The sequence below is a fragment of the Neolamprologus brichardi genome, chromosome 5, assembly GCF_056152115.1.
Source record: "Neolamprologus brichardi isolate AB-2024 chromosome 5, ASM5615211v1, whole genome shotgun sequence".
Taxonomy (NCBI): domain Eukaryota; kingdom Metazoa; phylum Chordata; class Actinopteri; order Cichliformes; family Cichlidae; genus Neolamprologus; species Neolamprologus brichardi.
The window spans coordinates 19,504,556-19,528,888 of NC_142108.1; the positions used below are offsets into that span (position 1 = coordinate 19,504,556).

Sequence of the window (24,333 nt, forward strand, 5' to 3'; positions counted from 1 at the left end):
TCTCTAACAGAAGGGTTGAACACAGCAGATGGCGCTGTTTTACTGAAACCTAGAGTTGTGTATTTGAGTCTGTTTGAGCATTAGAGCCTCATCAATTTATTGGCAGGCCGATATTATCATCAATATTAGCTATAAATACTGATCGTTAAATTGCTAGATGCAGGTAAAAGATGTTAGGATTTTTTTATTTTTTAAAATTTTGTGTGTCTTAAAAGATAAATGTCGGCCAATGTATCAGAATATTGGAACTTTAAATCACCAAATACCTGTATCAGCCTTAAAAACTCCTATATCAGTATTTCTTGCATATGCATAGACTTGATTTTTTTGAGAACAGAAAATAAAGAAAAGCAAACTAGGCATGCAGTAAAGCACATATGTATTTTGTGTATTTGTGGCTTTTAACATAATCTTGGATTAAATGTTCCTGTTTTTTTGAATCTTTTCACCTCAGTCTAGGGTTGGTACTGCCTACATATAGTGAGAACCACATCAAGGCCAATCTAAGTGACCAGATCCTCCAGGTGCAGTGTAAGTACTCTTGGGTATACCCAACATCCTTCACTCTCTGTCTCTACTACTCTCTTGCCTCTCTGCTCTCCGCCCAATATGACCTTTACGCTCTGGTTCAGTCCTCTGTCCCGGGTCTTCAACATCATCATAGAGAGTGTCCGAGCGGAGGCACCTGCCCAGTCCCCCCCCTCCCCCTCTCCTTCACTCCTTGTCTTCGCTCTATCTATGCTCTCTGATAGGCAGGATCATTCCTGAGTCCCCCCGACTCCTCTTCTGCCCCCGTTCCCTCCTGTCTTCATGCTGTGCTGTAAAAACGGTGATGTTTTTTCTTCACACTGGCTGAAGAAAAAAAACAACTGAACTAACAGAAAGGTGAAAGCTGTGGTCTTACTGTGTTACTCAGGTGAAAATAATGGTGACCTTTGTGCTATTATTTTTTTTGCCAAATGCTCTCGCCTCTTCTTCCACCAAGTAATGATTCTGAAGCATCTGTGTTCAAAGTATTTGATGTTATGGATAACTGTGAAAACATGCATGCTTTTCACTCCTTATGATGATTTTTTAAAATAATTTTGGGAACTTTTCCTTGTGTTATGTGTGTTATTTTTGATTTGATTTAATTTTTTTGTTAAACTGTGTGAGATGTTTCTCGGCTTTGGAATCATTCGACTGATAAACTCCCACATGGCCTGGGATACTGGCTTGTCAACTGTGGGAGTTTGGATTTTTTGTGGGTCTGAATGGGGACACGTGTTGTCTCTCTCATTCTTTCTTTGTCCAGACCCCATTACTTCCCTCTTTTCCTGGTGCATTTGATTTTTTTCCCCATGGTTATCTCTCATAATTACTGGTTTGTCTTTGCTGTTTTTTTCTTTTCCTAGATTGTCATGTTTTGTTTTGTTTTTCCTTTCTTCCGTTGGTTTCCGTTTCCTCGTTTGCTCTTGCAAATAAGATGTTTGCTCTTCATTTCTTTTTTCTCTCTTGTCTTGTTTGACTTTAATTGGTTTCTTTTTTTTCAAGAAAACAATATTTTTATTCAAACAGTAATTGAATAAAATATTGTCTGTGATCCTCCCTTCCCACCCGATCCCCTGTTTCTTTTCTTGCTCACTCCTTCTCTGATGGATCCACACAGTGTCATACACCAAGGGCAAGTATACTCCATATTGGTCCACGTTCCCTACCTCTACTTCCTACTCCCTACCGCTTCCTCCCCTTTCCTACACCTCTCATCCTAAACCTTCTCCCGCTGACCCCCTCCCTCCCTTCCCTCACCCATCCTAGCCTGCTTGCCTCTGTTCCTGCCCGTCTTGCCTTCAGGATTTCCTCCCCTTTCCCTCTTTTTTTCTCCTCCACTTTCTCCTCTAATCCCTCCTTCCTCCTCCTCCTTCTCACTCTCTTGCTGCAGCTCAGATCCCACATCTCTCACAGTGGCTCCTCCAGTCCCCAACCTCGACCACCTTCTCTCATATCCACTGCTCCAGAATCAGAAATAAATAAATAATTAAACAAACAGCTGTACCCAAGGAAGACAGATATTCATGTTTTCTGTTAAAACTTGTCTTTTGCTCCCTGCACCTCAGTCCTTTTCCTTTTGTAGATAGCTCCAAACACGTTGTCTACCTTCTTTCCTCTGCCTCTCTCTTCCACTTCATTTGCTTTGACTACATTTCTCTCTTTCCCTCATTTTTCTCTTCCTCACCTTCTCCATTTCTCTTTGGCTCTCTTCTTCTTCTCTTTCCGTATTTTTCTTACAGTGTAGTTTATAAACGTCTTAACTAAGTCTAACACTAAGACTCAGGTATTGATAGATATTTAATTAATTAAATAAATATGTATACATTTTGTGGAATATCTATTGTTATTTGGGCACATCGAGCCCTACTAAAAGATCTGTAATTATTCAATGCAAGTCTGTGCAAGTTACTAGCTATAATAATATATCAGCTATTGATAGTGATGGCATTTATATAGTATAATAGGGATATGTTGAAGTCATGATTTTTTTAAAGGCATCTATATATAAATACACTGTTTGTTAGCTGCAGCAGTATCTCATGGCTGGGAGCATTGCAGCTTGCAGACTGCAGACCTACAGTCTGAGCTGTGTCCTGCCCTCTCAGGTCCTCCCATATTGTCAGGTGTCAGGGTGCCAGTCGGCATGGCACCTCACTTCTATGTCGTCCCTCTGTACCCCCTATCTCCATCAGCTTGTCTCCCTCCCTCCTCACCCCTCAGACTGCCAGGTGCACGGCCCAACGCTTCCTCAATAAACCTGACCCCGGATGTGCATGGCATTGTGGGCGGAAAACTACCTGGGCACTCTATTTTAGCTCTTCAAATGAATATTTAATTCCTCTTCTGGACGCAGTTGCAGGTCACGACTTAATGAGAAAATGACATGTCGGATTCATCGCAGACTCACCTGCTGGTTGATATTTGTGTTCTGTTTTGTCTGTGATAGATTCACTGAAGTTGCCCTTTTGACATGCCCTTCACAATGCAATGCATTTCCTCTGATTATGTGTCTCTCCGAGTCCTCTCTCCTGCCAGTCTGAGGGGTGACCACTTCCATCAGGACCTTCACCCACCTCCCCCTGCAATAGTTGGCCATGTTGATGCCTGCCTGATCTAAAAGCACTCACCGCGGATAACCTGTCTGAGAACTCACTTCCTGACAAATCAAGTCAGTTCTCCGACATCCCAAATATGTTAGATTGAAACCCGACACAATCAGAAAATGTTTGCCGGCAAAATAACAAACCAGAAACCAAAAGTGTGAGTGCTTCTGAAAGTAAAACGGTCTTCCATTGAGTCAGGTTCCTTTTTAGGCACCATATTGGCTAACGCTAGTGTTCCCATGATACCTCAGTGTTGCTATGGTAAACTCCCTTCTGCGTCCCCGCACCTCTGAAGAACAGCTGCTGTTTATCCACAACTCCCCACTGCTCTGCCCACTGCTCTTCCTGGATAATCTTCCCCTTTCTGTTGCAGATTTTGAGTCACTGCTGCCAAACACTTTTGAGTCTGAAGGACATGTATTCATTGCTCCCAGGTAGCCTTGTCTGTGATTGCTGCCTGTCGTTAATGGTCATCGGTTTTCGGTGCCGTCTTTGCATCCTGTTTTCTTTCCACCTCGTATTTCAAATTTTCTTGTATGGTTTGATTTTACATTTTGAGTGGTGTGTTTACTCATAGTTAAACGTTCATTTGACAAAAATTATATTTATGAGGAATAAAATTCATCTGGTTTTGATTTTTTTTCCCATATTATTCATAAATTGTATTCCCCAAGTTGCACTCATTACACGAGACCACTGAAGACACATCAACCCTTCTTGCCTGCTGCTACGGTCGTGCTGCATGTTTTACACAAATTAAGCATTATTAATGCATTTGCACAATGTATTGTAAGGATTACTGAAGCTATTGGGCAAAAAATATCATCTGCATGTGCATACAGCCTATAATATGCTCGGTATTGCAGTACAAGTCCACCTTTTGTTTTGACTGACACCACTATAGCACATTAAAGCTTTGCCATGTGCATGCGGCACACAATGGCATCAAGTAATGTGTGTATGGGTTCGTGCATCTTCCATCTCCATTGTGTGTCCATCTATGAGGAGCAAGTGAGGCAGAATAAGAGTAACGAGCTCTATTTTTGCCTTCTCTTTGAATTAAAACACTGCGTCTCCTCCTCAGGGAGTACTGCAATGATCTGGAACTGTCCAACAACAACACTGAGTTCCTGCTCAACTTCATTGCTCTAATGGAGAAGGTGACACCAGACTCCAAACAATGTGAGTTTCATTTTCTTTTCACCCACACAGTAAAGTCACAGTTTGTTCTACATTAAATAATTCACCATGAGCTTGTCTAGTGATATTCTGTAAACATATCCCATAAAAAGGCAAAATAAACAGCAGTGATCCAACTAATAGGTATTTTCTTCGTAGCCAGAATGTGATGTAACCTATTGCCTGTTGCCTAGATACAGTTAAAAAGCATCAGCAAGCCTCACTTCTGCACCTGATGACATGTTTCTTTCTTGTGACGAGCACAGTTTATTTCGAGATAATCCCACATGCATTATCCTGCTGTCGCAAATCCTCCAATAATGAAAATGTGTATTAATTCACAGCTGTAAATAGTACGTAACAAATGCAATATTAAGCTTTCGGTGAGAAATATTTAGTAATAACCACAGCAGCTGGGTAAAAGAAAGTTGTTAGGTTGTTTTGTTTTGTTTGCCAAGGAGGTTATGATTTTGTTTGTGTCTGTAAATACGATGGCCGGAAAAGTTTTGAATGAATTCTGATAGAAGTTTGTAGCAGTGCAGAGTGCAGTCATGTTAAAAATCCAGTATAATTCTGTTTACATCCACTAAAGTCTTCAAAGTCGACTTAATGATTTTTTGACCAAAAGCCTATTTAAAGGTGTGGTGTGCATTATCGACATATAAAAAGTACCACAATTAAAAATATATTACATTTATCTTTGACCTGGTGTTCAAGGTCAAAAAAGCCAAAGTGATAATAACAATATATAGAGCTATTTAAATATTTGTTTCTACCTGTGGTTGTTTGTATTGACAGTATATAGGTAAATGGGGAAGTATATATCACATTTCAGTTTGCATCCAAATCATCTTATGTTTGACCTGTGACGTCACTCTGACCTGCCTTTCTTTCAAATGTACCACAAAATGTGCTGCAAGTGTTTTCAGGAGAAGGACAATGAGCTGCCTAGTTGTGCCTATTATACCTACTCATACATAATGTTTGTGTAATCGAAGTAAGCGAATGTCATGCTACCCGTATCTGATTTTAACCCTTATCTGAGTGCTTCCTGTTTGTGCTAAGTATAAATGAAACGTGATTGATAAAGTCATTCTTTTTTGTAATTAAGTGTGTTTATTTAGAGCCTTTTGCTTGTGCTTTAGATATGAAGCCTTTTGAACTCATTTTGAACATCACTGGAGATTAACATTGTCACCTCGATTATCTTGTTTTCGTTATGAACTGACCATTAGGACTGGACGCTGGAATGAATGAGCCATTTACTCTGTGTGTATCTATGAGGATGATGAGATGTTACTTATATAAATGACGAAGCTCAAATGGACAAAAACGTTGTCATTTAACAAAAATATCAGCAGTAAGCGAGACAGTGTGCAGGAGTTAAATTGTATTTATAACCTTTCGCCCATCCAGGTGTGCACAGATTCTACATCAGATGTTTCTACAGCTTTGTCCCATTAAAATAGTGCAAAATTATATACATGGCCTATCGTGCCTGTCTTAATTTATTATTGGTTCCATACCATGTGTGATATGGGGCAAAATAACCATGCAGTCTCAACGCATGGTTTAGTTCTGAGCATCTGTAGCAATTATTTAGTATCCCTTTTTCCTTGTTTCTTGCAGATTGCGGATTAGGGCTGTCATAATATTAGTACCTTTTATGATGAGTATTGACACTCAGTATATATCAATAAAGACGTGGTTTGACGACCGTCAGTATAGTGTCCAGGTTTTAGGCAGAGAACACAATCACTAACGTCTGATGCAAACCTAGTCTTGTTTTCGATAGGCAGGTCTGAAATATGACAGAAACCGCTCAGAGAAGAGAAGAGCTTCAAGGGTTAGTCCTAGTAGGCTTTCAAGGAGGAAAGAGTTAAAATCGGGATTTGGTCCACACGTTCCACATTGGGCATCTGATATAGACCATGTGTCGCCTCAGTGCAGCTGTCAAATATGCACAAATTGTTGTTGTTTTTTCTTCTTTTCAAGAACCATAAAATACGCTTTTTCATCGGGTTTTAAATGTAGAAGAACTGCTGAACTAACGATCCAGAATACCTGACATCTGCTATTAATGCAGTGTCACCTCAAACACCATCACTGTCAATCAGACAGTTACCAGTCCTGGATTATTACCATGGTGTTAACACAATCTCTATATTTCATTTTTTGAATATAACGACTATCATCAGCTACTACATGGCAGCACCCCTAATGTGGATTAAACTCTCTAATCTCTCTTATCATGCTAGGTGACAATTTGCTCCTTCACAACCTCATTCTGGACACGGGCATCATCAGACAGTTGGTCGAGAAAGTGTGGAAGAATAAAGATTTGAACACGTGAGTGTGACCAGCCAGTATTGAGGGAAGTGCATTTTAAGATTTTTGGATATTGATTTGAAGCCCCTTTCTGTCTTTGCTTCCACCTGACATTTAGATACGGCTTCCTGGCTGTGTTTGCTGCAACAGACGGAGGTATAACAAGAGTGTTTCCAAACAAGTAAGTGCACTCTTCATCGAGGCCCGTGTGTCTGGACTCCAGCTGCTTTGTAGTTCTGATACATTTTTCTCTTTGTTCTCTTTTGAAGTGGTATGCTGTTAAGTTTCAAAAAACATGTGGGATAGGTAAAGCAGGCAGCTTATACGTGAGACAATTACAGCTCTGGTATCTCTTGTTTTAAACCTTAGGGCTGCAGAAACCTGGGAGGAAGACCCTGAGCCGTTTAATGCCACCTATTACCGCCGCAGCCTCGACAACAAGGGTTACATCTTCCGGGCGCCTTATCGAACAGGTGAATGATGCTCTTAGTCTTGAGTTATATAACTCGCCTCGTAATAGAAAAGGCTGTTTGTTTCTAACCTCGCTCTCTTGGCTCGTTTTCCCTTGTTTGTAGCCAGGGACGAGCAGCTGAACCCAGAAAATGACACCGTAGGTATTCTGGTCAGCACAGCTTTGGAGATGACAATAGGAGGGAAGACCATCAAACCTGCAGGTGGGTACTCTTCTGAAAGAGGAAACAAATTGTTGTGATATAATGATAGATGTTAAAGAAAAGCTTTGGGAGCGAGATAATTACACGTCTGAGTTTTTTATTTTGTCACTTTGTGTTGGCATGTCTCTGCTCTGCATATATCTATACCTTTTACACACCTGTCGTTTTCTTCTGTGTGCTTTGAAACTTTCTTTGTCGCTTCCTCAGTTGTCGGAGTGAAGCTAGACCTCGAAGCCTGGACGGATAAGTTTAAGATTCTTGCCAGCAACCATACAGACAGCCGACAAGGCTCAAATACGGTAAAATACATATGTTTAATATCCATCCATCCATCCATCTTCATCCGCTTTATCCGAAGCCGGGTCGCGGGGGCAGCAGCCTAAGCAAAGAGGCCCAGACCTCCCTCTCCCCAGCCACCTCCTCCAGCTTATCCGGGGGAACACCAAGGCGTTCCCAGGCCAGCCGAGAGATATAATCTCTCCAGCGTGTCCTGGGTCTGCCCCGGGGCCTCCTCCCGGTGGGACATGCCTGGAACACCTCACCCAGGAGGCGCCCAGGGGGCATCCTTGTCAGATGCCCAAACCACCTCAGCTGGCTCCTTTCGATGTGGACCAGCAGCGGCTCTACTCTGAGCCCCTCCCAGATGGCCGAACTTCTCACCCTATCGCTAAGGGAGAGGCCAGCCACCCTTCGGAGGAAGCTCATTTCCGCCGCTTGTATCCGCGATCTCGTTCTTTCGGTCACTACCCACAGCTCGTGGCCATAGGTGAGGGTAGGGACGTAGATCGACCGGTAAATTGAGAGCTTTGCTTTTACACTCAGCTCCCTCTTCACCACGACGGACCGGTGCAGCGTCTGCATTACTGCAGCTGCAGCCCCAATCCATCTGTCAATCTCCGGCTCCCTTCTCCCATCACTCGCGAACAAGACCCCGAGATACTTGAACTCCTCCACTTGGGGCAGGAACTCATCCCCGACCCGGAGTGGGCACTCCACCCTTTTCCGGCTGAGAACCATGGCCTCAGATTTGGAGGTGCTGATCCTCATTCCTGCTGCTTCACACTCGGCTGCGAACCGCTCCAGTGCGAGCTGGAGGCCCTCACCCGATGAAGCCAACAGAACCACATCATCCGCAAAAATCAGAGATGAGATTCTCAGGCCACCAAAGCGAAAGCCCTCCGCCACTTGGCTGCGCCTAGAAATCCTGTCCATAAAAATTATGAACAGAACCGGTGACAAAGGGCAGCCCTGGCGGAGCCCATCACCCACCGGGAACGAGTCCGACTTATTGCCGGCAATGCGAACCAAGCTCTTGCAACGGTTGTATAGGGATCGAATGGCCCGTAGCAATGGGCCAGACACCCCATACTCCCGCAACACCTCCCACAGGACACCCCGAGGGACACGGTCGAATGCCTTCTCCAAGTCCACAAAACACATGTAGACTGGTTGGGCAAACTCCCATGCACCCTCAAGTATCCTCGAGAGGATGAAGAGCTGGTCCAGTGTTCCGCGACCAGGACGAAAACCGCATTGTTCCTCCTGTATGTTTAATATAATATACGTAATTTTTTTATTTGGCTAACACTGTTTTTTTTCCTTGTCTGTGACAGTGTGGACCAAACAGGGGCTGTGAAATGGACTGTGAAGCCAACAGTGATGTAAGTATTGATGCAAATTTTAACTGAACCTTCTGAATCTGAGCACTCCCCAGCTTATCTCTGTACTTCCATTTAGCAGTGCATTTCTGTGTCTGTCTGCAGGATCTGCTCTGTTATTTAGTAGATGACGGCGGATTCCTAATCATGTCCAATCAGAAGGACGACTGGAACAAGGTTTTATTAAAAAAGAATTCGTTCTTCCGCTGATCGTAGCCTCTCGCTTAGCTTTACACTGAGCTTGGCCTCGTGTTTTTTATCCCCACAGGTGGGCATGTTCTTCAGTGATGTTGACCCCTACTTGATGTACGCGCTCTACAACAATTCTTTCTACAACAGCAAACAATCGTTTGATTACCAGTCTGTTTGTGAACGGATGCCCAACAGCGAAGCCGGAGCTGCACCCAGAGGAGTGTTCGTGGTAAGATAACACTTGAAAGAGAGATACCGTGAGTGAAATGAAGGAGGCAGAGTAGAAGACAATTAGTTTAATCAATGCATGAACGTATGGGGAAACTATAGCTGCAAAAATCAGATCAGCTACTGACTTTTTAAGAATTATTTTTTGTTTAATTGGACTAATATCAGATTCCAGGGTGAACTCGTGAGAGATATCGCTTTTATATTAAAGTGGAGGCAGATAAGAAAAAAGGTTCCATTTACTTTATAGACTTTCTCCACACAGGTGTCAGTGGATGTGGCGTCAATGGCAGGAGTTTGATTCCAAAAGCAGCCCGAATGTAGCCTAATGGGTGTTTGATTGAACTTAAATATTGATTTTATTTTTTATTTCCCTCTGAATCTGTAGCCCACTATTGCAGATTTTGCCAACCTGGCTTGGTGGACATCAGCTGCTGCATGGTAAGATTATTAATGTATAGTAACATACAGCAAGTGTTATACGTATTACAAACTCATAATATTTGTTGTTATTAGCCAGCATTATTTCATAGATCCATAATTTGTTAATACAAAAAGAAAAAAGAAAAAGGTTGGGCCAGGTGAACCCTGCTCACATAATATTTGGATTTAATTCAAAGTGTTGAATTTATATTTTACTTCTCTTCACTGTTATTTTAAATACCCAAAGACCATAATTTGGACAGATGAAACAAACATTAACTTGAAACAAAGCATGCCACATCATCTGTCAAACATGGTGGAGGCAGTATTATGGCATGAACATATTAACTGGGCCAGTAGGGTTTCATGATGTTGTGACTGCTAAAGCAGCAGGATGAGCTGTGACGTGTACAGGGCTACACTCTCAATCTCAGATTCAGCTAAATGCTGCACAATTTATCAGACAGCGCTTTGGGGTGAAAATGGATAATGACCCGAAGGATAGTGCAGAAACACGAAGGAAAAAAATGGTATATTCTTCAATGATCTCAGCCCAACAGAGCGCATTTTTCACACACTTAAAAAAGGCTGTTTTAAATGACTACATTTAAAACAGTCCTTATATTTAAAATAATGTTAGTATGGGAGACTATGTAAAACAATGTGTATAATACCTGAACAGTTACTGCACATATTTTTTGTTAAATTACTTGAATTAAAGCTGAAAGTCTGCATTTCAATCACATTTTATACTGTACTGTATTGCACTGCCATCATTGTCATAGTTATTTCTGTGGTCAGGTAATTGTGACTCGTTTTGTAAAATTTTATGGCTTGCCATACTCATTACCTGGACTGCTGCATGTGCAGTAGTCCTGCTAACAAAAAAGCTTGACTCATGATTTTAATTATTGCACAATGTTAAATTAAATGCAAAATACATTGCAGAAGACGGGTTTTTTTTGTCCACAAGTTGAATTAAAAACAAATCCTGTCTCTTCAGGTCCTTATTCCAACAGTTCATATATGGACTGGCATACCACAGTTGGTTCGTCACAGGTGGGTGACATGTTTTATACGATACCATTTTTATAACGATATTGGAAAAAAGGTTTAAAAGTGCTAAAAGTAGATTTTGATCAAACCTATTTGGAGCTTTAAGCCAACAGCAAATAAACCTTAAATCCAAATATAGTGAAAAAATTACACATGACATACATCTTTGGGCATTAAGCTGAAAATCAGACTGAGAAATGAGTTAAAGAGATAATCATTTCCTGTTGTGTTTTTTTTTTTTGTTTTTTTTTTTTTGGATGCAGATGAGGTGGATGCCGAAGGAATCGACTCTAAAGAGAGAAGCTGTGTAATGATCCAGACCCAGTACTTCTTTAGTAATCTCAGCAGTTCCTACTACATACTGCAGGACTGTGGCAACTGCTCCAGGTCTGTATGCGTGACATAGTACTCTTAACACTCACACATAATCAGACATGCATATGCTTAGACAAGTAGCATGAAGAATCGCGGTGTGACAGCGACGCAGTTAGTGAGACAGATTCATCTTTCTGTTGGAGTTAATAAACTCTGCTGATGATTAACCCATATCAGCTCTAATGAAATCGTCGTATCATTGGCTAAATGAGCCTTATAAGACTGTCTCATGAATCTCGCTCATCCATTAGCAAATGAGTCTGTGATGTAAGCGAGCAGAGGGGGGTTGTTGACAGAGCTGTCTCTCTCTGCAGGCTGATTCATGCCAAGAGGATAAACAACACCAACTTGCTGTTTGTGGTAGCAGAAAAGATGCCATGCAACACCTGCGAGATAGAGAAGCTATCCCAGGAGGAGAAGGAGTGTATCCTTTTTTTTTTCTTCACATTGTACACCAGCTGGCACAGGAGAAGAAACACTCTGTCATCTCTAGATTTTCTCTCCTCATCACCATACCTGTGGAAACGTGAACATTTCACATTCATTTTAAGGCTATTTTTAAGATTGATGACATGAATTATAGCCAGTCATTTACATGTGTAGGGCTGCATGAGGAATTGGTGCTCAGGCGGATAATGAAAAATTGCACAGAAGAAAGAAAAAGAAATTCAAAGGAGTTTCATTTTCCTTAATGGAGTCAATTTTCAGTCAAGGAGGAGGATCCATGTAAAGAAACGCCTGAGGCACGCTATCGAAAAGGACCCTCCACCTGCTTCGACAGTAACATCGCTGTAAGATTTTCAGATAGCACAACACATGAATATCCACCTTATTCTGAAGAAAAACAAAAACATTATTTAGCATTGAATCCTGGTGCTTGTTAGTTAAATATACTATGTTTAAAATTTGTCACCAGAGCATAGCTAAAATCCTATCGCTATGTTCAGTTGGCTCCAGCTGGGGTTTTGAGCTCTCTCTGATTTTCTAATGCAGCTGGTAACAGTTGGTTCATTATGTAACACAAAAAAATATCCTATTTTTATTCTCAGATCAAGTATTGACCTGGTAATTATATGCCGTTAGGTCCATTATTTGCTGGATAAAGACCCAGTTTTTGTAGATTTGCCTCTGTACACCACTGCAGTGGATTTCAAAAATCAAACAATCAAGATGCTTTAATTCAAGGGATTTTGTGAAATTTGTTGCATTAAGTGTACTGAGGCAAAACTAACAAAAATTGTGTGTACACTTTTAAAGATTTACATCTCACATTAACAGACAAACATTACAGTGACGTTGCAGGTTTTTTCATGAGATCACTGAAAATTACACAAAAGTGCCATCCAAGTCAAAGCATTTGTTAGTTATCTGATTATTTTTTTCAGTCCCAGACCTCAAGATTTCAGTGAGATCATTAGTGATGTGCAGATCGATACTGAAATATCGATTCTTCCGATACCAGTCATTTATGTTCTAGAATCGATTCTCACATTAAAATATCGATGTTTTAGTAATTTAGGGTAAATTTGTGGTTTATCATTAACAGGAGCACAGTGGAAAGAAATTATATCATTTGGATTGTCTACGTTGGAAGGAACTACTTCCTCTTCCGCCTTTCATAGTCATGTGCAAAATAAATGTGTCGCAGCCCCTTGGCGTGCGTACTCACAACAATGGCTGAGCGTAATTGGAGTTGTTGGACGTGCTTTACATCCACAAACAGCCGAGACGCGGTTTGCAATACATGTGGCAAGAAAGTGAGGTGTTATGGCAACGCCACTAACCTTGTCAAACACCTCAGAGTAAATGATATCACCGAATATGACAAGCATATGTTGAGGCGAACTGAAGAGAAGGAGTGGGATAGGTGCTGAAAGAGCGAGACAGGCGTCTCTCACGGAGTCCTTTAGTGCTGCAGGCAGGCAACATGTTCAAATAGCACAACTTCAGTTTTTTTTTATTTCTATATGATGAATTCTGCATTATTAAATGCTAAGAATAAGTAATTTGATGTCCTGTAATCATGATGATGCTATAATTTGAGATACAATAAAAGATACAATAAATAAAATACGTTTTTGTACAAAGTATCGGTATCGGATCAGTATCGTCGATACCACCCTGAATTTTACTTGGTATCGGATTGGAAAGGAAATCAGCGGTATCGCACATAACTAGAGATCATAGCTGAATTTAGTACTTTTTTTAAAGGTGGGGCTAAAGATTTTAAAGTTGACTGGCAAGTCCGTTATTTAGTTTGTGGAGAAATTGGAAGAAGATATGCACTCTGTTTTCATTTTTTATACTCCGTTCATTAAATTGAAGCATACGCTATATATTTGGCAAATATAGCTTGATACATTTTATATATTTGATATACACATTTATACAGTTATATTGAAAAATATAGTAATGTTGGGCTTTTTAGTGTTTAGTATATGTATCACACTTGCATGTTTCAGATCATCACAAATTTTAATATAACGCTCAATTGCAGTTCTTGCTGCCACAACCAGTTATTAGGTTTAGGGAGGAATTACTTTTTCACATAGGTATGGATAGCCTTTATCCCTTAATAAATGAAATCTTCATTTAATAAAAAATTTTTTGTCTAATACTAAAATTTGTTTGATGAACACTTCAACAACACTAAAAACTCAGGAAGGGGTCGATTACATTTGCACAGCACTGTATAGTCAACTAAATAAAAAATTACTTTGTTCAGACTCTGTTGTCAATATAGAGCTCGATGCAGATAGAAGGTAAGATAAAAGTGTTACCAGAGAGCGATTATTGAATGTAAGTGTTTATTTGATGGTGGAAGAACTTTCATATAAACTCAGTTTATAACTCCAGCTTCATTTCTGTGGTTTTGCAGGAGAACACGTCGGACTGCGGGCGAGGTCACTCCTTCCGCCCATCCCTCTACACTTTGCTGCTCATTCAGCTGCTTCTGCTTTATCCAGCTGTCAGTCCTCACATTCTCTCCCTACTACATTAATTTCATTTTCCTGCACTTGTCCTCCTTTTCACCCTCCTTAGCTTCTGTCCCATCCTAAGCCCCCCTCATCCACCTCCTAGCCCCTTCGCCCTCCACCTTGGTATAGTCATAGGTAATTATGGGACTTCCCATCATGGTGAGTTGGAAGCCCTGAGCGCTGTGCTACCCAGCTTGCTTTGGTCTGTGTTGCTTTGTGAAAACAGAGAGACATTTGCGTCCTCACCTTCATCTGCAAGATGAGCTACGGTGGTGCTGGACCACTTGGATCATCAGAGGCAATGTCAGAAAAGAGATATCAAGCCACCCAACCACCCCGTCAAGCCTACAACCATCCCATCACCTTCTCCATCCAGACAAGGGAGGGTGAAAAGGACAGGCCGATCTCCTCGTCAAAGACCTCCCACCACAGACTGGAGAACTGAGGTTGCGTGTCCACCTTCACCTCTGTCTGTCAGAGGGACAGCAGGACTCCTCCTCCTTCTCCTTTCCTCCATCTCAGAGTCTCATCGCTCTGTCATTTGCCTCTTGTAAGAGGCTGTGGACCATTCAGCCAGTAATAGCCACCATAGAAGAAAAATAGCAGAAAAATAAAAGAACTGTTAAGTATACAAAATGTCACGTATAAACTGCTGAAGTGATGAGTATTCTAAACATACAGTATATTTAGGTTTTAACATGAAAAGGAAGTTAAGTGTAAAAAAGACATGAATTAGTTTATGCGCTATATCTACTTGCCAAAATGAGATATACTTTCGTGTGGTCTTATTTTTATAGCCAAAACACGAAGAGGATATGGATTTAGATTTAGGATAAAGCTCGAGAGGAAGAGGAGACACTCGGCAGCTGAATGCTGACTCATAATTACAGATTAATGCTTTTAAAAGACATCCACTGGGGATTAACGTAATTACACGATGGTAATCTCATTTTCTTGAAGTATTTTTCCTCGTACTTACTATTTGAGGTTAGTGCTATCTGGCTTTTATTGTAAAATATGAATCAGTGTTCGGTTGCTGCAGGAACTTGTTGTGTAGTATTCTCCTTTACGATTAATCGACCACGCTGACCTCGGGTTTGGACTGATGTTTAAAGGGGGGAAAAAAAATCTCTGCACCCTCTGATGAAAAAGCTCACCTCTGCCACTCCTCATGAGGCTTCTCCAACAACCTCGACTAACGCTCCTAACCGCAATTTGTATTCGTGCTTTACTTTTGTCACACACTCAAATCTCCCCGCCATAGTAGTTCCAGTTTTTTTGTCCCTTCCTTTCCTCCTCGTCTGTGCTTGGGTTGGGGGGGGTGCTAATCATTTTTCTTTTGGTGTGTGCTTGTATTACCTTTGACTGATGCTGTTCAAACTTCAAAACCATTCGCTGCTGGGGGATAGGGGCTTATCAACATTTCCAACAAAAGTGCAGAAGAGGCCACTAAATATGGTGATCATGTGCAGTAAGTAGTGTGGTTGTAATCCATCGCAGTTTGTCATTTGATCATGTGTGAAAAGTCATTTTAGACTCCCATGTTTAGGAGCCGCTCTGTTTCATAGTGCCTTGATGCACTTTGTTTTGGAACGCATCGGCTGTATAAGAGTAGAGCTACTGTATAGTACCTTTATAAAGCAGCCGTCTTTGAGGCTTTGGACACTACAGGAGCCTAAGACTGAATCTGTTGGCTAAAGAAATAGCTTTACACAGAGCCATCAAACTGACTGGCTCGGCTTAATGTATTTTCCCCTCTTGGCTGTTGTTGCTGTACTCCTCCAACGCCACCTGACTGTCATCATATGGAGTTACTATACCGTTCCTTTACAAAGCCATGTATAGAGCTACACTATCAGTATACAGCGACTTAACTGGCCATAGAGCTTTTTCTGTGTTGTTTTCTTTTCCTTTCTTTTAGGGCCACCTGACTGCTATAGTTCTGCCTGAATCGTATGTGTTTGTGTGTGGATGTATGCGCGTTAGTTTAAAAACCCTCAAAGGGAATGTCTTTTTAAATGAGTCGTGGAGCGCTCGGGGGAAGCAGTTGTGCTCGTGTAACTGTTTTTCCTCGGCGTGTTGCGACAGACAAAAAAAAACAAACAGTGTTGCTGTGGAGAAAAGGGGGGGATTTTATGAAAACAAAAGGAGATCCATGTTGACTGCTTAAATATTAATATACGGGGGCAGAGGAGGCAGAAAGAATGTGTAGTTCATCAGTGTTTTCTGTTTCAAAACCTCGCTAAATGCCTTAGTGTTACACGTATGGAGCTCCGATACCCCCACATAACCCTCTTTCTCACACACAAATCGATCCTGAAATATTTCACTCCCCTGGGCTTTTTTTTCTTGGTGTTATGCAGTAAATATAGTGAGCTCTAATTTTATATTTTTACGTCTCGGAATGATTAGTTATCGATCGATGCCTGTTTGATTAAATGCTTGAAAGTGGGTGGAAGTTTTTAAAATTTAAAAAAAAAAAAAAAAAGACAAAGAAAAAAAAGCCTCTGACCTTCGATGTTCACATCCCACCCAAGACTTGCCGTAGTATTGCTCAGGTGGGATGATTCACTCGACATTTTGAAGCTTAACTAGACACTCTGTACAGTCGTAGGTACTATTTGATGTGACAAATGTTGCTGGCACAGTAACTGCAGCTCAGCTCTGGACAAATCAGAGGAAAAACAAAATTCATACTGTTAAAGACAATGAAAATCAGAATGAGCATTTCCAATGTGGCCCGTTACTATCTGATGCTGGATGCAGTTTCACTTTTCTGCCATCTGTTTGTCTCTGTCCTGTGCCACTATTCTGTCTGTATTTCTCTATTTCCACTGTCTGTAAATGAACGCTACACGTGCCTGTGGAAATGTACCCCCTGCAACTTACTCTCCTTTTCCTGACTGTGTGCGCACACAATCTCACTCCCAAACTGAATACACTCTGTGCACCTGCATTCAGACATTATGCACACACACGCACACACCTATAAGCAACCATGTAATGACACTGACTCATCCCCCCGCTGGGAGATGTCAAACACCAGGAAGAAGTAAGCCAAGGACGTCACCTTCCAGGTGTTTTTATTTTATTTTATTTATTTTTTTGTGAGCGGACGGGATGTCAGAGGCAAGCTCAGGGAGTGGGTCTCCACAGAGCATCACGAGCCTGGTAAACAGAAGGTCGTGGGAGAGACATCTAGTGACGTCTGTGTGTGCATCCTGATGGAAAATAGCTTCCGAAGGGACACACACGTCTGATTTCTGTGGTTTGACAAATTTAATTTTGCCAAAAAAAAAAGGGAACATAAATAGATAATTGGACCAGCTTGGGGGACGAGAGGGAGGGGTCAGCTTTAAAACATCACCCTAAAGTAGATTAATGCGGGTTTTCACGAAGCGTCTCCCTTCCCCTCCACCGACCCTCGCTGCGACCCTTTGTGTTGGTGCGTCTATGTGGGAAAGACACGTGTGTATGTGATTCTGTAGTCTGTAGTCTGGTGCTATGTGACCATGTTTGACACGTGTGTGAAAAAAATAACAGCAACAATTTAGAGAGAGAAAAAAAAAAAGAGTAAATTCAGTCAAACTTTCAGTGAAGTTTAAAAAAATATAGGAATACAGCACTGTTGATAAGTTTGAGATCTGATGTCAAAATGTTTTCTTTCTTTTTTTTGGTTTTTCTTTTCTTCCTCGTACGTGTGTGAGTGTGAATGTTTGTATGTGTGGAAGATTTAGCTCCTTCTTTTCTGGGCACTAGTCCATGTCGTCGCTCCATTCTTTTGTACAGATGAAGCTTAAAAAAAAGAAGAAGAAAACAAAAAAGAAGAGGGCAAAATTTGTAAAATATTGTGTCTGTGACTCCTTGTAAAATATTTTCAAATTGTTTATTACAGAGAATCAGTTATTAAATAATGTTCATATTTTTCACTTCATCTTATTGTGTGGTGTTTTGTTTTGTTTTTTTGGGCGGGGGGGGTAGAAAAATTCCCCAGTAAAAATTCCAGTCTGGCTGGAAAATCTGAAAGAGTGCGTAGATTTTGTAGCTGTTTTTGTGTAGGTTTTACAGATTTTCCTATTGATAAAGACAGCACCACATTGCTATTCATACTATTCTAAAGTCATTAAGTAATAGATAAACAATTAAATGACAGAAAAGTTCCTGCTTTTCCACAATCTACCCATCTATCTATACAAACATCAGCTGGGTAATGAACTAAACTGTCATTTTACATGTTTCTCATGTACTTTCACTGGGCTGACCCACTTGAAGTCGAAGCTGTTTGTGGCCCGTGATGTAAAATCAGTTTGACATTACCTGCTTTAACTCCTCGGTTAAATAGAAAACACACAGTCTGTCGAGAACCAAGCAAATATATAATAATTATAATGACGCTTTATTAAAAATATTCACTTCTAACGCCGGGATGAGACGATCAATACAACCCTGTTGTGTGTGAGTTCAATGTGTAGGCAGCTAGTATTTGGCAAACGTAACATGGTGCAGAGACATGAAAGTGACCTGCAGCCTGCTCTCTTTGAACCTTATTCTGTTTGTGCCATTTAGACACATCACGAACATTTCCATGTTCATAACATGCTCCCTTCTGATTGCTTCATAATTACAGAGTTTCAGTGTGTGACGCATAAAGTACTGTACGTAAACATCAAAGTGTCATTCTTTTATTAAAACTTTCAGTAAAACTTTCAGTTATACTGAAAAATGGTCTTTGGCAAATTTAAGGCATCGTTTGTGCTGCTTTCAGGCAGTTCTGTGATGATTACTGCAAAGTCAGATAAACTGCATTAGGACAGAAACACGGAGTTGCAGTTTTGTGTGCACTCAACAAACACTAAAACAACCACGGTCATTTTATATGATGCTAGTGAACTGTAGCTTCAGTCACTTAAATTAAACCAAAATTACTCAAACTAAATATTTTACAACAACGAAACAGGAAACAAAGTTTCCAGAGTGGAAATAATGGACGCTGTTCAGTGATGTGGGAGAACCACGTGTCGTTATCCTACACGCCTGGGTTCAGTAGTCGGCTACAGACTTGAGCTTTGTGTTTAGTGTACAGATTCAAGACTGACATCAGGTTTTCTCATTTAAGAAACAATATTTCTCAAAAAGCTTCAGGCTTCAACCTTTTAAGGAAAAGTTCATCTGCTGTCACCATTAGAAAAGGCCCGATTTGCAGACGTATCAAAACATACAAATCAGGTTAAGCATTGGGAATACGTGAGTTCAATTCTTCACAAGTGATTAATGCGTTTGCCTATGCGTGACCGCATTCTTGGCGATCGCGCTGCTAATGCACAGCAAAGAGCTTCACAGCGTGTTAAGGAAGTCTGTAAGAGCTTTGTGCCAAGTGTCTGGGTCGTCCAGGTAACAGGGGTGGCCTGCTCCCTTCATCACCACCACTTTGTGATTGGCCAGATTGCTCAGGTTACGGAGCGACACCTCCCCGAGCTGATGGTCCTGGTCACCGTAAACGATCAGCGATGGGACCTGGACACAAAAATCACAACAGTAATGAAAAAAAGAGCCCTTTGCAGAGTGATTTCCACTGTCCTTTTTCTCGCATTTGAAAATGTGTCTCTCTTTTATTTGTTTTTAAATTCAAACCCATAGCTAAAGGGATTTTGCAGATGTCCTAAATTTCACCTCAAGCTGGGAAAAAAAAGGAAAGAAGGAAATCAAAACAAGTCCAGTGAAAAGCTAAGACTAAAAGATTTTAGGTGTAACAGATTTATGTGTCTAGTAGTCAATAAGAATTATAAAAGTGAGAAAAACTAGTCTTAGTTTTTCCAGCCTGAGAAGAGACGTTCAGATCTGTCATCTTATTAAAAAAAAAATACAGCAATATGTACAAACTCTATTACAAGTAAAAGGTTATAAAAAGCATTTATTTTTGTACCATTTTTTTTAAACTGGTACAAAACATCGATCAGATTACTTCATCAGAAAACCTGAAGAACTTGTGAATACAACTTAATCGTTTCCCACTCTCCCACATCGTCACCGCATTAAAGTTCTGAACCCTCATTGCAGAAATACACATGAATGCAGTTACTCCGGTTTAGTTATTTTAGTTGTAACACACTTTGACACTTAATGACAGCATAAATGTTTGTTTTATGCTTTTTTATCATCAGTAAGTTGCATTCATTACTCTATTGTCCATCTTTTGCGTTACTCTGCTGCTCCGATGTCTCTTCGTTTGCTAAGAGATTGCTGAAAGTGGAGATACAAATACAGAGGCCTGTAACAACCTGTCACAAAAGGGACAGAGGAGCAGGTTGTTTGTATCAAGCGCAGAGACCCTTTGGGTTTTTAATGATTTCAGAATCAGAATCAGAATCAGAAAGGGTTTTATTGCCAAATGTTGAGCAGGTTTACAACATTAGGAAATTGCTGCGGTACTTAGCGCAAACATACTGCCAGAACCAGATTTGCTCTGCTCCCTGGGTTGACCAGCTTCTTTGTTTTCTAATCTCCATCTTATTTCTAAAATAGCTAAATTTCATTTATCTGACTTTTTTTTTCTTAAAATCTTTAGGATCTTTCTTGCAAAGTAAAACTTGGTCACTTAACATTCCCCGTTAGCTGTTTAACTGTTATTTATAAAACCAACAGTGTGCCTTTCAAAACACTTAATAAAAGATTAAATATGATATCCGAAAGTATTCTCCGCAAAACATCCTTTAAAACTAAAAGCACTCATTATACAGAAAAACTGCTCCTGTTCGTGCCAATCTTCTTGCTGCATTATAATTGCTGAGACTTTAATGTGTGAGCTGAGTCTTTAGAATATTGTTTAGATTAAAATAAAAAAAGAATGTACAACGTCTGCATTTAAACTGTTTATAAAGGAAAGCAAATTTTGTTAAGGTAAGTGCTTGTTCTAAATAAGTAAATTAGACAAATCACTTTTCAGGCTAATGTGCCTACAATTGATTTGCCATTAAGACATTTCTGAGCTGGATGAAAGCCAGTGGCATCTGTGCAGGTAAAGTCACTGTCTCTTTTAAAAAGAAGAGTTGGAAAATTGGATGATATTCACAGCTGCTCAAGTTATCCTTTAAAAAAGGAAATGACAGTGCATATACTATACCAAAAAAAAAACTTTTGCAGGAGAGGAACCTACAAAGGAATATCAAGCAGAGGCATATCCGCACACACAGACTCTCTACCTTTACGCTCTGGTACTGCTCCGCTGTGAATTTGTCCGTACAGATGGGAGCGACGGGGATGTAGGCTCGCACCAGAGCCTGGTGCTCGAGGAGGAAGGGCAGGGAATACATTCCGCTAAGGGATGGGCTGATCACCACCGCCGGGGTTAGATTCAGCTGCTCACACACCTCTTTGAGGAAACCTGCAGGGGCGGGTGTTCCCACTGCCGCCGGGGCTTTGGCCGATTTAGACCGACCAAGTTCTGTGGAGAGAGGGGAGGCATGAGAAAAGAAGAGGAGGAGAGGAGTAAGGTTTGTTGATAGAGACTGACTTATTAACGTAATTACTGTCCCCAAGGCAAACATTTTCTTTTGGGCCCATGCTGCCTCAGTGATCTATATAAATTCTAGAGTGCCTGCCAGATCATCACTAGAGGCAGTCAAAGCATGAGACAAAAATACCAGATTCTAAAAACAAGCAGAACACGGGCTGTAACAATGATTCATGGAGACAATTCAGTTCACTTCAAATTTGAGCCCCCATGCACATTTGACTTTCCAAACAAAGCCAAAGTCCTGATGCCAACTGCAAATACATATCCATAAATATAATGCAAAAAGTTAAAGTTTCACCTATGAAAATAGGTAAAACGACAGGACACAGCTAGCTTAAAAAAAGCTCTCATAAAAAGTTTATAATATAAACAACAATAAGAAAGTTAAGAAACAGAGTTTTTGAGACTTCTAAATCATCACTGTGATTTTTATTTTTTTTGAAAAACTTAAATTTTAAAAATACAATTTTTAAGCAATAAATTGCAAAAAAAAATTAAACAAGTTATAACTCCATATCCAACCTGATATTTAATTAATATGTTTGTTTTTCATTTTCAGAAGCGTTAGCATAGGGCCACACAATTGGGTATTACCGTCAATAGTCCAAGCCCAATTTAATAGTTGCGAGCATTCAAAACAGCGAAGAGCCAAAAGTTTGACCCTGAGACTTTTAGGAGCTCTTTATGTGCCGGTGGCAGCCTGTTGCCTTGCTGCGCTTCATTGGTCATGCTGACTTTTCAGTTAAAAGCTGAGTGACGGAAGGAGATGGTGTTTGTTCCCTGACAAACGCACCTGGCAGGTCGATGGCGACCGCGCGGCAACCTGCTTTGGCCAGCATCTCCAGAGTGCCGATGCTGAGCCAGTTTTCTGAAGAGAAACGTATGCCGTGAAGAAGCAAAACCGACACTTTTGCTTCTCCTGTCACAGGTTCGCTTTGTCTGTAAAACAGTGGCGCGTTGCAGCTCTCCACCTGCACTGTACCCTCCGTCATTTTAACAGCTGCCATCCTGAACAACAACAGAAGAAAGAGAAAGCAGTTATTTCACATGGTTTTCCACACTGTTATACCTCCCATTCTTCCTTCTCTTTAACAATATTAGTTCCTTCAGGTGGAAAACTCAATCATCTTCTATGCCGCCAGTTTCTGTGAAGCGCTTCTCTTGTCTCTTGACAGAATTAAAGATCACTCCAAGAGAGGACCATATTTCTTTGGAGAGAGAGAAAGTCTTGTGGAGATGCTAAAAAATAAAATTCCCAACCATAATGGGTGTACACCATAAAAATGCAATGATGTAACTTCATTTGCTTTGTTTTCCTTACAAAGTGCAAGCACAGAAAGATAAACTTCATGTAACTTTATGTAACATTTTTCAGCACAATAATGATCCCAATAATGAACACACTGTCAGTCTGGTAAAAGCATATCTGATAACACTATCAGTCAGACTATCCACAGAGCTCAGACTTCAACATTATCGAAGCAGTGTGAGATCATCACGATCGAGAGAGAACAGAACAAAAGCCGACATCAAAAGAAAAGCTTTGAATGTCATTCAAAGACTATTTAAAGAAATTACAAGAAAGCTTGGCTAACAGAGTACAAGCTGTGCTGATTAATAAAGGTGGTCATACTAAATATTAGTATGGCCGATTAGAATAGTAAAAACTCTGTTTTTGGCTGATAATCTGTATTTCTTTGTATGTTTTCACACGTTTCTGTAAATTACTGCACCTTTTCCCACATTTTCAACCAAAATATAGAAGACCAAAAGTTTTGCACAGCAATGCAACATTTTTCCCCTCTCCGTTGATAAATATGGTGATTATTTAACTGAAAATATAATAAACTAATTTGAAATACTATAAAATCAATGGGGTTTTTGCTTTATTTATTTTTTTACTTTAAACACTTTGTAACATGAGTTTTAATGAAAGACATAACTGCCTGTAACTGCATCACGTGCCTACAAATGTGGTTATGTTGCCTCTTCATGTTCATGTTATATGTTTTGTTACATTTCCGTAGCAACAACCCCCAATTACTCATCGCTCCACCCCTTTTTAATCCACTGACCGTGAATCAGAAAGTCCGATGACAGGTTTACTGCTCCACGCTTACTAAGTACTTATTAGTCCACCGTTTTGTTGCTGCGAGTTTGTCCACGATCCCCGTGCTTTCAAAGATCAGCGTGGACTTAATCGGATGTTCCACGGACGTGTAATCAGCAGACAGAAGTGTGTGCGCAGCTGCGGGTTAAACAAGTCGGATCAAAGTCCAGATTAGATCTTTTTTATTTTACATCGAACTCGCCTATCTAGGTGCTTTTTACTCATCATTCAAAACACACGTGGCGACAGAATAACAACCCCCTCCTTCCCTTTTCTTACCCGACTGTGAATCCCCGATGATTAATGGTGCAAAACAGAGAAAGTAGACAGGTTCTTGAACCAGCTGCAGCTTAGCTTCAGTTTATCTCCCGGAAAACAAGAGAAAGAGAAAAAACCATTGCAAATCGCCCTACTGACGTCTAGCGTTTGTGGCGAGAATTGCGTTCATTGTGGCAGAAAAAAAAATCACAAGTTTTCTTTTTTTC

The 24,333-nt window shown here is 40.5% G+C and overlaps 2 protein-coding genes across 10 annotated transcripts in view; one reads left to right on the top strand and one right to left on the bottom strand.

The window, feature by feature from the left end:
* Window positions 1-18,159, top strand: part of cacna2d2a (calcium voltage-gated channel auxiliary subunit alpha2delta 2a) — a 180,263-nt gene extending 162,104 nt beyond the window's left edge. For 6 of the 8 annotated variants that reach the window (XM_087840826.1, XM_087840827.1, XM_087840828.1 and 3 more), the window contains 18 exons: window positions 455-531; window positions 1,649-1,663; window positions 3,508-3,568; window positions 4,219-4,316; window positions 6,572-6,662; window positions 6,760-6,822; window positions 7,011-7,114; window positions 7,217-7,315; window positions 7,523-7,614; window positions 8,929-8,976; window positions 9,079-9,150; window positions 9,242-9,394; window positions 9,782-9,834; window positions 10,820-10,875; window positions 11,136-11,259; window positions 11,562-11,671; window positions 11,956-12,038; window positions 14,126-18,159. In XM_087840826.1, coding sequence (XP_087696952.1) covers window positions 455-531; window positions 1,649-1,663; window positions 3,508-3,568; window positions 4,219-4,316; window positions 6,572-6,662; window positions 6,760-6,822; window positions 7,011-7,114; window positions 7,217-7,315; window positions 7,523-7,614; window positions 8,929-8,976; window positions 9,079-9,150; window positions 9,242-9,394; window positions 9,782-9,834; window positions 10,820-10,875; window positions 11,136-11,259; window positions 11,562-11,671; window positions 11,956-12,038; window positions 14,126-14,248 — 1,522 coding nt within the window. In that variant the 3' untranslated portion in view covers window positions 14,249-18,159. The remainder of the gene's footprint in view (window positions 1-454; window positions 532-1,648; window positions 1,664-3,507; window positions 3,569-4,218; window positions 4,317-6,571; window positions 6,663-6,759; window positions 6,823-7,010; window positions 7,115-7,216; window positions 7,316-7,522; window positions 7,615-8,928; window positions 8,977-9,078; window positions 9,151-9,241; window positions 9,395-9,781; window positions 9,835-10,819; window positions 10,876-11,135; window positions 11,260-11,561; window positions 11,672-11,955; window positions 12,039-14,125) is intronic. The other 2 variants (XM_006783173.2, XM_006783175.2) reach the window with 1 other exon arrangement.
* Window positions 18,160-18,891: 732 nt separating this feature from the next.
* Window positions 18,892-24,262, bottom strand: abhd14b (abhydrolase domain containing 14B). Of its 2 annotated transcripts, XM_087840829.1 has the most exons (5): window positions 24,128-24,239; window positions 23,814-23,986; window positions 22,532-22,746; window positions 21,425-21,666; window positions 18,892-19,739 (listed from the first exon to the last, which is right to left on the bottom strand). In XM_087840829.1, the coding sequence occupies exons 3-5, from the start codon at window positions 22,743-22,745 to the stop codon at window positions 19,560-19,562; spliced, it is 636 nt and encodes a 211-aa protein (XP_087696955.1). In that variant the 5' UTR covers window position 22,746; window positions 23,814-23,986; window positions 24,128-24,239; the 3' UTR covers window positions 18,892-19,559. The 2 variants fall into 2 exon arrangements, with proteins under 2 accessions (XP_087696955.1, XP_006783232.1); XM_006783169.3 differs by lacking the exon at window positions 23,814-23,986 and having other exon boundaries at window positions 24,128-24,262.
* Between the last annotated feature and the right edge of the window lie 71 nt (window positions 24,263-24,333).

Excerpts from the sequence above, each read along its gene's own strand:
- abhd14b (XM_006783169.3), bottom strand. The coding sequence starts at position 22,745 with ATGGCAGCTGTTAAAATGACGGAGGGTACAGTGCAGGTGGAGAGCTGC. Across the intron at positions 21,667-22,531 it reads GGTCGCCATCGACCTGCCAG|AACTTGGTCGGTCTAAATCG; the intron begins GTGCGTTTGTCA and ends CTCTCTCCACAG. Across the intron at positions 19,740-21,424 it reads AGCAGTACCAGAGCGTAAAG|GTCCCATCGCTGATCGTTTA; the intron begins GTAGAGAGTCTG and ends TTTTGTGTCCAG.